Below are 15,958 nucleotides of genomic sequence, written 5' to 3'. Positions count from 1 at the left end.
GTGAGTATTTGCAGTACATTTCTGTATTTGGTTACGTTGTGAGTATTTGCAGCACGTTTATGTAATGGTTGCATTGTGAGTATTTGCAGTGCGTTTCTGTATTTGGTTGCGTTGTGAGTATTTGCAGCACGTTTCTGTAATGGTTGCGTTGTGAGTATTTGCAGTACATTTCTGTGTTTGGTTGTGTTGTGAGTATTTGCAGCACGTTTCTGTATTTGGTTGTGTTGTGAGTATTTGCAGCACGTTTCTGTATTTGGTTGCATTGTGAGTATTTGGAGTACATTTCTGTATTTGCTTGCGTTGTGAGTATTTGCAGCTTGTTTCTGTATTTGGTTGCGTTGTGAGTATTTGCAGCACGTTTCTGTAATGGTTGCATTGTGAGTATTTGCAGTACATTTCTGTATTTGGTTGCGTTGTGAGTATTTGCAGCACGTTTCTGTAATGGTTGCGTTGTGAGTATTTGCAGTGTGTTTCTGTATTTGGTTGCGTTGTGAGTATTTGCAGCACATTTTTGAATTTGGTTGCGTTGTGAGTATTTGCAGCACGTTTCTGTATTTGGTTGCATTGTGAGTATTTGGAGTACATTTCTGTATTTGGTTACGTTGTGAGTATTTGCAGCACGTTTCTGTAATGGTTGCGTTGTGAGTATTTGCAGTGCGTTTCTGTATTTGGTTGTGTTGTGAGTATTTGCAGCACATTTTTGAATTTGGTTGCGTTGTGAGTATTTGCAGTGCGTTTCTGTATTTGGTTGTGTTGTGAGTATTTGCAGCACATTTTTGAATTTGGTTGCGTTGTGAGTATTTGCAGCACGTTTCTGTATTTGGTTGCATTGTGAGTATTTGCAGTACATTTCTGTATTTGGTTGCGTTGTGAGTATTTGCAGCTTGTTTCTGTATTTGGTTGTGTTGTGAGTATTTGCAGCACGTTTCTGTAATGGTTGCGTTTTGAGTATTTGCAGCGCGTTTCTGTATTTGCTTGCGTTGTGAGTATTTGCGGAGCGTTTTTGAATTTGGTTGTGTTGTGAGTATTTGTAGCCAGTTTCTGTAATGGTTGCATTGTGAGTGTTTGCAACGTGTTTCTGTATTTGGTTGCATTGTGAGTATTTGCAGCACGTTTCTGTAATGGTTGCATTGTGAGTGTTTGCAACATGTTTCTGTAATGGTTGCATTGTGAGTGTTTGCAACATGTTTCTGTATTTGGTTGCGTTGTGAGTATTTGCAGCGTGTTTCTGGAATGGTTGCGTTGTAAGTATTTGCAGCCAGTTTCTGTATTTGGTTGCGTTGTGAGTATTTGCAGCGTGTTTCTGTAAAGTTCTGTCATGCGTTGTGAGTATTTGCAGCCAGTTTCTGTATTTGGTTGCGTTGTGAGTATTTGCAGTGTGTTTCTGTAATGGTTGCATTGTGAGTATTTGCAGCCAGTTTCTGTATTTGGTTGCGTTGTGAGTATTTACAGTATGTTTCTGTATTTGGTTGGGTTGTGAATATTTGCAGTGTGTTTCTGTATTTGGTTGCGTTGTGAGTATTTGCAGCCAGTTTCTGTACTTGGTTGCGTTGTGAGTATTTCCAGAAGGTTTCTGTATTTGGTTGCATTTTGAGTATTTGCAACATGTGTTGTCAACCTGCTAAAGACATTTTCTTAAAAACAAAAGAAGATATTTAGAAGAATGTCAGTAACCAGACGGTAGCCATGACTTCTATAGTGGGAAAAAAATGTTTATGGAAGTCAATGGGTGCCATCAACTTTCTGGCTAACCCACATTCTTTATAAATATTTTGTGTTCAACTGAAGGAAAAACATATACAGGTTTGGAACCACATTAGGGTGAGTCAATGATGACAACATTTTCATTTTTGGGTTAATTCTCCCTTTAATTTGCTGGTGTTTTTTTATTTTCATGTGTTTTCTTCAGTTGCAGCTCATTGGCAAGGCAAGGCAAGTTTATTTGTATAGCACATTTCATACACAGTGGCAATTCAAAGTGCTTTACATAGAAATTAAATTAAAATAGTCATAAGTGAAAAAAAAAAAAAAAAAAAAAAAAAAAAAATATATATATATATATATATATATATATATATATATATATATATATATATATATATATATATATATATATATATATATATATATATATATATATATATATATATATATATATATATATATAGTATTACAGTTATAATAGGAATTAAAAGGAAATAAAACATAAAGATGAAATCCCCTATCTGGGGTGGAAGAAAATGGAGAGTCAGGTTTACTTTAAAAATATTTGTCAGGTAACTGTGCGTTTAGACAGTACCCTTACAGACAAATTTGAGCTTCATTGAGCTTTGTGCTATTAGCAGCGTGTTTCTGTATTTGGTTGTGAGTATTTGCAGCACATGTGTTGTCAGACTGATGAAGATGTTTTCTTAATTTGTTGGTGTTTTTTTATTTGTATGTGTTTTCTTCAGTTGCAGTGAGTTGAGCTCTCTCAACCTCCGTTAAAAACAGTAATATTGTGAAATATGAATACAATTTTAAATAACTTTCTAATTTTAAATATTTTTAAAAAATGTATTTGAAGTCTTCAGTATCACATGATCCTTCAGAAATCATTCTAATATGCTGCTCAAGAAAAATGTCTTATTATCAATGCTGAAAACAGTTGTGCTGCTTACAAAGTTCTGTCATGAAACTCTAGATGACACAGGCTGATGTGTGATGTGAACTCAATCTGCTTGCAATCACATCATTCTCTATAGGGCACAGCTGATTGGTTCCTTCTGTATCAGTTGCCAATTAGCTCACTGCCCAACCTTCAAATACTCGGTCAGCATTTGCTGTAGCAGTTGCAGCGTGCTTTCAGAAACCCTCCACCTTCTCCAGCTCCACCTGTATAGATCTGGGTAATTCATGTAAGCTATTGTAGAGCAGCAGCATGTCTTACTTGCTCACAGCAGTGTGCAGTGTATGCAAGTCCCGTACTTGCTCTGCAGCAACAATAACAGCAGCAGCATCTATTCCACCAAGGCCAAATAGAACCAGCATTAACTTCTTGAGCAATTTGAGCTACAGTAGCTTGTCTGTTTGATCGGACCACACGAGCCAGCCTTCGCTCCCCATGTGCATCAAATGAGCCTTTGTGAATAACACTGAATAACCATAAATAACCATGTTGGAAAGCCATGACCATGTAGCCGGTTCACCACTGTTCTAACACATCAACGTTGAGGATAAAATGTTCACTTGCTGCCTAATATATCCCACCCACTAACAGGTGCCGTGATAAAGAGATAATCAGTGTTATTCACTTCACCTGTCATAATGTTATGCCTGATCGGTGTATATACAATATATATATATATATATATATACAGTGAGGAAAATAAGTATTTGAACACCCTGCTATTTTGCAAGTTCTCCCACTTAGAAATCATGGAGGGGTCTGAAATTGTCATCGTAGGTGCATGTCCACTGTGAGACATAATCTAAAAAAAAAATCCAGAAATCACAATGTATGATTTTTTAACTATTTATTTGTATGATACAGCTGCAAATAAGTATTTGAACACCTGTCTATCAGCTAGAATTCTGACCCTCAAAGACCTGTTAGTCTGCCTTTAAAATGTCCACCTCCACTCCATTTATTATCCTAAATTAGATGCACCTGTTTGAGGTCGTTAGCTGCATAGACACCTGTCCACCCCATACAATCAGTAAGAATCCAACTACTAACATGGCCAAGACCAAAGAGCTGTCCAAAGACACTAGAGACAAAATTGTACACCTCCACAAGGCTGGAAAGGGCTACGTGGGAAATTGCCAAGCAGCTTGGTGAAAAAAGGTCCACTGTTGGAGCAATCATTAGAAAATGGAAGAAGCTAAATATGACTGTCAATCCATGCAAGATCTCACCTCGTGGGGTCTCAATGATCCTAAGAAAGGTGAGAAATCAGCCCAGAACTACACAGGAGGAGCTGGTCAATGACCTGAAAAGAGCTGGGACCACCGTTTCCAAGGTTACTGTTGGTAATACACTAAGACTTCATGGTTTGAAATCATGCATGGCACGGAAGGTTCCCCTGCTTAAACCAGCACATGTCCAGGCCCGTCTTAAGTTTGCCAATGACCATTTGGATGATCCAGAGGAGTCATGGGAGAAAGTCATGTGTTCAGATGAGACCAAAATAGAACTTTTTGGTCATAATTCCACTAAACGTGTTTGGAGGAAGAAGAATGATGAGTACCATCCCAAGAACACCATCCCTACTATGAAGCATGGGGGTGGTAGCATCATGCTTTGGGGGTGTTTTTCTGCACAAGGGACAGGGCGACTGCACTGTATTAAGGAGAGGATGACCGGGGCCATGTATTGCGATATTTTGGGGAACAACCTCCTTCCCTCAGTTAGAGCATTGAAAATGGGTCGAGGCTGGGTCTTCCAACATGACAATGACCCGAAGCACACTGCCAGGATAACCAAGGAGTGGCTCTGTAAGAAGCATATCAAGGTTCTGGCGTGGCCTAGCCAGTCTCCAGACCTAAACCCAATAGAGAATCTTTGGAGGGAGCTCAAACTCTGTGTTTCTCAGCGACAGGCCAGAAACCTGACTGATCTAGGGAAGATCTGTGTGGAGGAGTGGGCCAAAATCCCTCCTGCAGTGTGTGCAAACCTGGTGAAAAACTACAGGAAACGTTTGACCCCTGTAATTGCAAACAAACATTGTACCAAATATTGTACAAGCTACTGTACCAAATATTAACATTGATTTTCTCAGGTGTTCAAATACTTATTTGCAGCTGTATCATACAAATAAATAGTTTAAAAAATCATACATTGTGATTTCTGGAAACTATATATATATATAGTTTTATCCAATTTCTATCATCTAAATTATGACTTTTATTTTATCGTTTTTATCGTTTTATGATTTTGCCAGGTGCATTCTGAATACAACAGACGGATTCAGAATGCTGATATGCTGGAGACACACATCATACAGGCCCGTCTGCAAGCTGCAGCAAAAGAGGAGCATGATCACAACCAAATCATGGAACAAGTGGGTGAGGCCTACCATCAGCTGGGTCTCCCCCCAGGTACATTTCTCTAGTTCTGTTTATTTAAACAACTCATTATTTTTACTATCCACAGTCTGACGGTCAGTCCGTTAAGCCTGGAATACACTATATGACTTTTAAAAGTTAGTTAAGCCTGGAATACATGTGACTTTTAAAATCTGAACAGATTTTAAAACACTAGGCATCATACACTTGCTGATTTTGTAAAACAAAAAAACAAAAATTGGGCATCATACACTAAACAACAGAGGATCATCCACTACAATCGTTCTGAAAACAATAAAAATCACACAGAAACACGCCTCCATTGCTAGGGAACACATGACAGATGTAACAAACATGGATGTGAAGGGTAAGACCACAGTTGTTGTTGTTGTAGCAAATCTGTGTGCTGAGAAAAAGAAAAAATGAGCCAAACGCATTTGGAGGTTTTATCTGTGCTGATGAGTCAAATATTGCATTTAATTTGTTACATGTGTTCTGTTCATTTACTTTTGTATTTGTATTGTATTTTATTGCTACTCTGGTAGATAGAGGACAGCTTTGGTTTCAGTAGCAATGCATCACACACTATGACGTGTTCTCGTGGTATCAAACATGTTTTCATATCCTCTGACTGGATGGAAAAAATCGTAGACTGTGCCCATCATACACTACTCGACTTTCTGTGAAAACACCCTCTGCCCAAAATCTGCAGACTTTTGGCAACTATTCTTTTGTTGACATATTCAGAATGCAAAACTGAGCAAAAAGTGTGTTATGGCCAGCTCGTTTCGTGACGCAACGTAAAAGAGGGATCAAACACCAACGTTTAATCGATCTAGGAAAAAATAAAGCGCCACTATAAACTACAACTCAAGACAATTGGTACATTTAAACCAAAAGCCCGAAGCGTACCCCCAACAGAGATTCAAAACCTCTGCCCAAAATAACCTTCAAGAATAAGAAAGGCAAAACAACAAACAAAATAACAAACAGTGCCTCGATGCAAGGATTGTTAACCCAGCTGAGGGGCTGGTTGCATAAACCGTTAAGACTAGTCTTACAAGTTAGACATACATTTTTTTCTTTGAGACTGTTCATAACTTTTTTAAATCAGTGACATAAAAACATAGACTGGCCTAATTTGATACAAAAAGTAAGACTGAATGCCACTTGCCTAACTGCTAGTGGCTCATACTAGATCTTAAAGGGTTAGTTCACCCAAAAATGAAAATTCTGTCATTAATTACTCAACCTCATGTCGTTCAACACCCGTAAGACCTCCGTTCATATTCGGAACACAAATGAAGATATTTTTTGTTGAAAGCTGAGAAAGGCTTCAGATAGGCCTCCATTGGCATTCAGTACATTTACACTCCCAAGACGCATAAAAGGCACTTAAAACGTTGTTACAAAGTCCATCTCACCACAGTGACTCTACAATAATTTTACGATGCGACGACAATAGTTTTTGTGCGCAAAAAAAAATCAAAATAACACCTTTATCCAACTTGTTATTGTCTTCCGTGTGTGCCTCCACGACGCATGCGCGAGAATATGACGCAGATCCGGCGTTCGGACACATGACCCAGAAGCTATTTGTTTACAAGCAGAGGAAGACGCGCGTGTCTAAGCTGTTGGATTCTACATTGATCGTGCTTTAGGTCTCGGCGTAGTTCTCAAAATGGGGCTTAAGTGTGTATTTCATGGATTCCCGAACCCCGGCGCTACGTCATATTCTCGCGCATGCGTCGTGGAGGCACACACGGAAGACAATAACAAGTTGGATAAAGGTGTTATTTTGATTTTTTTTTGCGCACAAAAACTATTGTCGTAAAATTATTGTAGAGCCACTGTGGTGAGATGGACTTTGTAACGACGTTTTAAGTGCCTTTTATGGGTCTTGGGAGTATAAATGTACTGAATGCCAATGGAGGCCTATCTGAAGCCTTTCTCAGCCATCAGCTTTCAACTAAAATATCTTCATTTGTGTTCCGAATATGAACGGAGGTCTTACGGGTGTCGAACGACATGAGGGTGAGTAATTAATGACAGAATTTTCATTTTTGGGTGAACTAACCCTTTAAGACACTGTCTTAACATAATGGCTTAGTTTATGCAACTGGCCCAAGGACACTCTAAATAATTGAAGTCTTCTCATTTACACAGGTGAACACTAAAAACTTTATACACTTACTTACACATGTAGCAATCCCGGACGAGCCCCCAATTTTATGTTCCGACCAGCTCGTTTCAACATAAAAGAGGGATCAAACACCAACGTTTTATCGATACAAATGGTTTTATTTCCTTTAACAAATATAACAATAACCACAAATAACAAACATAAGTCTAGGGGAAAATAAAGAAACAAAGAAATAAAAAAACAACTACAAATATTAAAGCTACGTGATATAAGAAATGTATAAGAAAGAAAATCAATGAGATGTGAAGAGCCGCTCCCGTGAGAAACTGTCCCACGGAGAGTGCCAGCCCAAATGATAACCTAGAGCACTTAATACTCTAATCCACAAATGATCAATTAACATGAGGGGAGTGACTCAGAAACTCCCACAGTCTGCCACCAATGGGTAAAGAGAACACTCAGGGTTGTAACAAGTGTATTCCAGCCTTTAGTAGCATAGGTAGTCTTATGACACTAAAACCCATTTAAACAGAGCAATCCTCTATGTCTCCAAAGTGAAATCAGCCTTCAAGTGGTGTGTGGACAGTGAGCTTCTCAGGAGCAACAGCTTGATTTGCCAACTGGATTACACAACAGTGCACACTCCAGTTGTTAAAAACCCAAAAGGTAATTTTTCACTGACCTATAAAGTGAAAACATTCTCAAACAGTCAGATTACGTATAATGATGATACTGTCATTTTCTCATTTGTTGCAGGCAAGTTTACTCCAGGCTTTGCTCAGTCAACTATTTCTTATAATATGCACATCAGCAACGAACCGCAGGATGATGGTTACACTCCTCTCCCCCCACCTCCGCATACGGCCCAGAGCCTGCTGGAACAATCAGAGGAGACACTTACACTCCCTTCCTCTCCAGAGTCCAGCTCCATCCAGGGCACTGAGGTTTTTCCCTAAACATTATTCAGTTTTCCTCATATCAAAGGGAGACGAATGACCTTTATATTTTTTGCTATGTCATCACATTCTTTAAAAGACTAGACGCCAAATAACATGATAAACAACGCTAATGCTAGTTCACAAATACGTAGATATAACAAGCTATTGAACTATACACTACTATTTGTTTATAATTATTTTGCGTGCAATTTTAATATTACACTTTTTTTTAATACATTGAATTTTTTTACTTTAATATTATAATTATTATGGTAACACTTTACAGTAAGTTTTACTTAACATGAACTAAGAACAATATTTCTACAGCATTTATTAATCTTTGTTAATACCTACATTTACTACCACATTTTTTATATTTTAAGTGGTTAACATTAGTTAATGCATTATGAACATTAACTAACATTAAAGGTTAATAAATGCGGTAAAAATATATTGTCCATTGTTGTTAGTTAATGCATTAACTATTGTAAACAACAACAAAAAAGGATATCATTTTAAATTATTTTGTCACACTGCAGAATCATATAAAATGAGCAAGAAGGTCATTTGAAAAGGAACGAGACAGTGCCTGTTCATACCAACTAAAATAAAAAAAAATTTTTGTTCAATTTTTCAACTCAAAAGCTTGGTGTGGTGCATAAAGCCTCTTGGATGGAGAAGCCCAGTGCTCAGAGTCGGGCAGAAGACAGGGCTTCCTTGCTGCAGCACAAAGACCGACATAAGTTCCTGCGCAACCCTCGCTTCCTGCTTCCAAATGCACAGCGTGGGGGAAAGTCTCTTATCATGCCAGGGAAGAGGCCGGAGAATGTGGGAAAGGGCAGGAAAAAGACTGGCAAAGAGAGGTGCGCTGCTTTTGATTTGAATGTGTGTTTTCTTTGGGAAGATCATTTTAGTCACCTTTTTGACTTGAGTCATCCCCCACGTTGTCCACAACAATATTTGAAGGTACCCCTCACTTACAATTTCTACTCAAAAAAATATTTTAGAGCTTGGCGTTACTAGAAAGATGTATATTAATTATATAAAATAACCAAATAATAAGTAATATCTTGCTTTTTAGTTGGTGCTTGTTTTGTCTTATTTTAAGTCATCTTGAGGCCCCCTAGTGGGCCCGGCCCCTGGTGGAGAACCACTTTCTTAGAGACACTAGATATAAAAATGTTTGATGAATGATTTCTATAATCTTCAGTAATTTAATTTAATAATTCAATTTAATTTGTAAAACCCTTTTACCATCTTCCATTGGTCAACAACAAATTGCACATCACATTTCATTCAATACTATCCTATCAAATTCAAAACAAATTGGTTGACTTCTGTTTTAATCCTGGAAAAACTTGTCCATTGTTATTGCGTTGTTTGCATTTTACACAGCTTTATTCAACCATTACTACCACAATATTTGTGCAGCTTGGGTAGGATAAATATGGTAAACACGAGCCCTCAAGAGACAGGTCACACTCTATTGTTCGCCATATATTATAAATGCTGCCTGTATGTTCTGTGATATATTTTTGATGGCTTGTGTAGGCATCTGAAAAGCACAACACGATATTTCAAACCAGTAGAATTAATTATTCTACAAAAATAATATTACCAGCCATGCAGCCTAAACAGCTTTTTGTCCTTTATTGACTTTATTGTCTCCAAGCTCACATCAGCATGACAGGTTGTGGTAATCAGAGAGAATACTGAAAGCTGGATTACAAATGAATCACTCCTTTGCCTGTTTCACTGGCCTGGCCCTGCTGGAATAACTCTGGCCATTTAAATTAGGGTTTTCACAGCAACAAAAAGAATCACAAGACTATCAAAATGCCTCAGTTGACTCTTTCAGCTTTTTGAGTCAATGAGCTCTGTGCTGTTCATGTTTTCTGCTTCTTGGCAGTCAACAATAGAACAAAAGATCCTGTTTGAATGAGATCTTTGATAAAGTGTAGCATGGGCAGTTGCCACAAAACATGTCCACACCAAGATTTAATGTTCACATATTTAGGACTGTAGTGTATATTTTAGGTTATACACCCTTTTTACTTGTTTGTTTTTAAATGATCCTGTGTTTTGTGCACAAAGGTATTGTTGCTTACCCTACATAGATGGACATTTATGGGATAAAACTGTTGCATTCTGGATTTTCTAGAGCATTGATTTAAAGGGATAGTTCACCCTACATTTTTTATTTTCAGAAGGGTGATTAATGTGAATCACTTCTGAAGTGAATTGGTGGGTTTTTGTAAGAAAAATATCCATATTTAACACGTTATAAAGTAAAATATCAATCATCAAAATATAATCGCCGCAGCAGTTAAGCTTTTTTTGTAAGTTGAATACGGAAGGTTGTCCGCCGGAAGCTATATATTTTACTTTATAACGTGTTAAATATGGATATTTTTCTTACAAAAACCCATCGATTCACTTCAGAAGGCCTTTATTAACCCCCCGAAGCCGTGTGGATTACTTTTATAATGGATGGATGCACTTTTTTGGGCTTCAAATTTTGACCAGCCATTCACTGCCATTATAAAGCTTGGATTAGCCAGGATATTTATTAATATAACTCTGACTGTATTCGTCTGAAAGAATGTCATATACACCTAGGATGGCTTGATGGTGAGTAAATCATGGGGTAATTTTCATTTTTGGGTGAACTATCCCTTTAATAATCAAGACATTTCAGTTTAGGATACATGATAACTATCCCGTTTATTTAATTTGTTTTCGTATGTAATGTAAGCTCAAATTGTGGTTACAAAATTCCACTTTCTATCTTTTAATATAAGTCCTGAGGGTTCCGCTCCCATCTTCACTGCAAATCCACCTGTGATCTTCTTCACTGACTACAGAGTAGGACAAGTCTATGAGGTACTGTATAAAAGCACCATTCATTGTGGTCCATTTGAATGAATAATTGTCTTGATTCCACATTATAAACACGTTTTCACTGTATACTGCATGTTTTTCTACTTTGTTCATTAGATTTTCCCTACAGAGCCACTACTGAATGACTTCCAGTTTGCTATATTTTCAGTTCTTAATAGTGCCTTCTGTTTTCTGTAGACTGCAGTGGAGCTCAAAAACATGACTGCGACCAGCCGTCACATTCGAATGGTTCCTCCAACCTCTCCACACTTCTCTGTTGGTTTGGGTGAGTCTCAAAAAAAAAAGTACCTGCTGACCTCATGAAAGACTCATTTATGTTGGCAGCAGGTTTCTCTGCACGGTTTCCAAAGAATCTGTAAGTCGTTTTGTAGCAGTACTAGAGGAAATAGCTGGAATATATATATCTGCCTGGTCTGGAGTAGGATTCTTTAAAACAAATTACTTAGGTATTTACCCTGCAGCTCCAGGTGGCAGAATAGGAAAACAGCGACATCTACTGTTAAAAATGTACAAAAATACTTCCATACCTAATGCGATTTCAGCTTTTTGGCATCAAGAAATAGAAATACTTGTCAACGTTTTATGTTCAACAGGCAGATTCCCTGGTGAGGGAGGGATTGTCGCTCCTGGAATGAGCTGCCAGTACATGGTGCGTTTTGCTCCAGACACTCTGGCTGACTATGAGGACGCTCTGGTTGTGGAGACGCAGCTGCCTTATCCTCTCATTATACCGATAGAGGCCCGCAGACCCCCTCCAATACTCTCTTGTGAGTCAAAGTAAACATTCAATTAAATTCAATTCACATTTATTTGTATAGCGCTTTCCACAATACATATCGTTTCAAAGCAGCTGATGCGTCAAATTACAATTTAAAGTGATTTGTCCACGTTATGTATTTCAGAAATGTACATATACAAAGCACACAGATTAGCTAACAATGTTTTATTCATCAATATAATAATAAAATTAAGTCACATAAATAAGTGATTAGGAATACATGTTGTTAATGATTAGGGTATATAGAAATGAGCATGGGTGCGTGTTGATGCAGAGCTGCGTCATCTGAAGTCCTCACAGGAGTTGGAGCCGTCTCTTCACAGGTGTTGGTCATCTGCAGTCTTTATGAGAGGCTGGATCCAGACTGGAGCTGACACTCTCTAGTTACCTCGGAATGGGCGTCCCGAGATAAAACAGAACAGGAAAATAATTAGCGTAACTGCTATTCAAAGCATTAAGCAAAGACAATCATGTGCACTGATATAACTGGAGTACAGGGTTATGAGATGCATTATGTGAATGCTTGGCTAAAGAGATGTGCCTTTAATCTAGATTTAAACTGGGGGAGTGAGTCTGAGCCCCGAACATTATCAGAAAGGCTATTCCATAGTTTAGGTGCCAAATATGAAAACGTTCTTCCTCCTTTAGTGGACTTGGATATCCTAGGTACTACCAGAAGCCCAGAGTTTAGTCATCTTAAAGTTCATGATGGGTTATAAGGAGATAGAAGATCAGTTAAATACACAGGAGCTAAAACGTTTAGGGCCTTATAGGTCAGTAGCAATACTTTATAATTGATACGGAACTTAATAGGTAACCAGTGTAGAGATGTTAAAATTGGTGTTATGTGATCATATTTTCAGCTGAGACAGATAACATGTAGAGGAAGAAGGCTGTTTTTATAACATTTGAAATATGATTTTTGAAAGACAAGTTGCTATCTAATATAACACCCAGGTATTTAACTGTAGTGGATGAAGTAACAGTACATCCTTCTAAGTGCAAATTATATTTTATATATTTAACATCTTGATCTTCAAGGGATAGTTAGTTTACCCAAAAATGAAAACTCAATGGGGTCCAATGTTGTTTGGACCCAACTGACTTTCAAAGTATCTTCATCTGTTAATGATCAGTAAAAAAGGATTCATTTTCTCTTTTCATGTGCCAGTGCCTGCTGTCACAGACTGTGGTTACTGCCTGGCAGGAGGGGTGAAGTTTATGGAGGTTTTATGTCGGAATGAAGGACTGAGTGCTGGAACATTCTGTGTAATGCCTAAGAAACAGTGGCCTGCCTCAAGCCTTAGGGTAAGCAAGCAAATGTCGACATGAAAACTCATTCAGTTCATAGTTGGGATTCCTTTCTTATGGCGTATTATAATTTATGGCTTCCAATGGAACATATATTATCTTATACTATATTGAAAAAAACGTTCACTTGAATACAAACATTGGCTTAAAGTCAGAGTGATATAAAAGTTCACTCTATCTTATTGCATGTTATTCATCTACATTATTTAAAACATTTTGAGCTCATAATTTTTAATAAAAATGTCATAACTTGACCTTCCTGGGAAATGACAGACTTATCTCTGGTGACGTATGTCAGACTTCTCTAACCATTTAGTCCACTTAAACCCCTTATTTGTCCCTTTTAGGGGAAATTTGTATTGGGTGAGACATATCAGAATAAGAGTCAGAATCAGAAAGAGCTTTATTGCCAAGTGTGCTTGCATACAAAAGGAATTTACCTTGGTGTTGAAGCTTCCAGTGCACATATATAAATATAACAATACACATAATAAAATGTAAGGATAAAATATGAAAAAATATAAAGACAGATAGGTTTAGTCAGAATAAACATATTTACAGATTATGAACATATTTACTGTACATAAGTACATGAACATATTTTCACAGCCCCATCTAAACACTTTCATATGAAGCTGCATAACAAGATAAACAGATCAATAACAATAGCCACGTTTACATGAGCACTTTTTTGTCATTCCGATTAAAATCATTCCGATTCAAAGATTCGGTGGACTGTTTACATGAGACGTTATCTAAACCGATCTGGTGTTTATGCTGACTTTCAGTAGGAATCATTTTGTGACATGCGCACACAGTTTGTCTGCCGCCTCAGATTCGTTACGTATCGTGGATCATTCTGTGTTGGTAATTTTTATATTTATTTATTTTTCTGTGGGCGGACATGCAGTAGTTTAACCTAATTTATGTCCTATACAATGGCTATTTCAACAGCTGTGAATGATGAATGCGGAATCAAAAATGAATTCAATTTATTTATTTTGAAAAACACAAAATTAACAATAAAATGCACTCAAATTATTAATAAAAATATAGGATATACGGTGAAACATGAATGAAGCATTCAAGACGTGCTCAGCATCATTACTAGTAGTACTAAACATATATATTTCAGATGATTAAGGAAAGATACCATAATCACAAAGTTATAAATATTAACAAAAGTAATTAAAGTAGACTGGGGGTAATGCTACTTAACCAATTTGAAGCAGTTGTTGATTTTTTTTTCTTCTAAATAGCTAACTTAACTATAACAGAGAGCAGCTTGAATGTTCCCCGTTGAAATGGCAGCTCTCAACGGAAACCAGGACTTGTTGGTTTTATAAAAGCTATTTATTATTTGTCGTAAAGTGTAAGAATCACCTCAGAAAAATAAATTATTCTGTCAGGCGCAGTTGAAGCCTAGGACAAACGCTGTCGAGATGGTGTAGCCAGGCTATGTCTGTGTCATTATTCCAACTTCATGTTCATAACATGTTACGAAAAAAAAGTTTAATACCTCAGAAAAATGAACTTTCCTCTCTTGTCAACATTAGCCTGGTGTGAACGCGGCGCGCGCTGTAGGCCTATATCACGTCACAGAAAGACGTGCACTCAAAGTAATCGGATCAGATCGTTTACATGGTGGAATTTTTCGTTTGATCGGTTCATGAAAAGGTTTATCCCACCCCTCTCAAACCGATTACAATTTCATCCGGTTTGGCCATTTTTATTCCGATTGAGGTGTTTATATGGAGTATTTTTATTCGGATTGGACTTTTAAACCGATTACAGTGCTCCATGTAAACGCACCTAGTAGTTTTGTTGCCAAAGGAACAAAATAATTCTTATTGAGGTTGGATCTAGAGTAGACCATGGGGTGTGAAAACGTTAACCAGATGGGTCTGCCTCCATCTAAGTCTCTGTCTGTTACATTGTGACTTTAACCTTGATTGCTTTTGTCTTGGTATATTGTTAACCATCCTGAGAAGTCATTTTGATAGTTTGTCTCAGTCTGCAGTGAAGTCTACTTTCGCAGAACAGCCTCCCTTTGCCATCAATCCGTCTATTTTTGGTCTTCTTCCTGGTCAGGCCACTGTCATAGAGGTGAGATATTACTGACTGAAGAGCACTGATTGTGATGCTGACAGCCAATCAACTCAATCAACAGCAAAAACCAAGAAAATCTTATACATGCTAACCAGTTTCACTCAAATTACTTAAATATCCTCTAGAAGATTTCACATTATCATATATTTCCTCTTAAAATATATGCAGTTTTTGATTGACATCCTCATACACCGTTCCCTCATTGTAACTTTTTAGTGACTGTAATTATGATGAAAAATAAATGCTTGTGTTTGGCAGAACAGAATGTTAGGTTTCTATGGATTTTCCTGCAGATTTTTTTTAGAAAGAACTTCTAAACACTTTTATTTTAAGATGCAGATTTTGGCATCATGCCTGAAAGATGAATGAATATGCTAATTTATGCTAATTGTCATACCTTGTGAATACAGTGATTCATAAAGACTGATGTTGCTCAGATTTGAATGATATTAAGTGATCTGCAAGGCTGTGTGTGTTTGGATTTATCTCATTGTTTAGGTTGTGTTTTTCCCCACAACTGCTGAGATCATTTCTCAGGACTTCACCATTGTCTGTGACAACTGTCAAGTGAAGGACATCACCCTCCAAGGTAGGGAGTCAATTCAGCCAAACATAAGTATGTAAATACGTTACATAATTTCTTCTCTGAGATTTGAGACTACGTCTACATTCGACAATGTCGTTTTCGTTTCAAAACGCCCTACTTCCACACTAGCATTTTCAAGCCTTTTC

At 37.5% G+C, this 15,958-nt stretch overlaps 1 protein-coding gene across 1 annotated transcript in view; it reads left to right on the top strand.

The window, feature by feature from the left end:
• The window catches only part of dlec1 (DLEC1 cilia and flagella associated protein), a gene marked incomplete at both ends in the record, with an annotated part of 36,179 nt that overhangs the window by 5,233 nt on the left and 14,988 nt on the right, over positions 1–15,958 (top strand). Inside the window, 10 exons of the mRNA XM_079806597.1 lie at positions 4,923–5,079; positions 7,745–7,855; positions 7,946–8,133; positions 8,773–8,990; positions 10,929–11,010; positions 11,206–11,293; positions 11,622–11,795; positions 12,978–13,114; positions 15,131–15,223; positions 15,725–15,815. Coding sequence (XP_079662723.1) covers positions 4,923–5,079; positions 7,745–7,855; positions 7,946–8,133; positions 8,773–8,990; positions 10,929–11,010; positions 11,206–11,293; positions 11,622–11,795; positions 12,978–13,114; positions 15,131–15,223; positions 15,725–15,815 — 1,339 coding nt within the window. The remainder of the gene's footprint in view (positions 1–4,922; positions 5,080–7,744; positions 7,856–7,945; positions 8,134–8,772; positions 8,991–10,928; positions 11,011–11,205; positions 11,294–11,621; positions 11,796–12,977; positions 13,115–15,130; positions 15,224–15,724; positions 15,816–15,958) is intronic.

This window comes from Gobio gobio (assembly GCF_949357685.1).
Source record: "Gobio gobio genome assembly, chromosome: 23".
Taxonomy (NCBI): domain Eukaryota; kingdom Metazoa; phylum Chordata; class Actinopteri; order Cypriniformes; family Gobionidae; genus Gobio; species Gobio gobio.
Note: the sequence above shows the minus strand (reverse complement) of the source record. Positions and strands in the feature narration are given on the sequence as shown.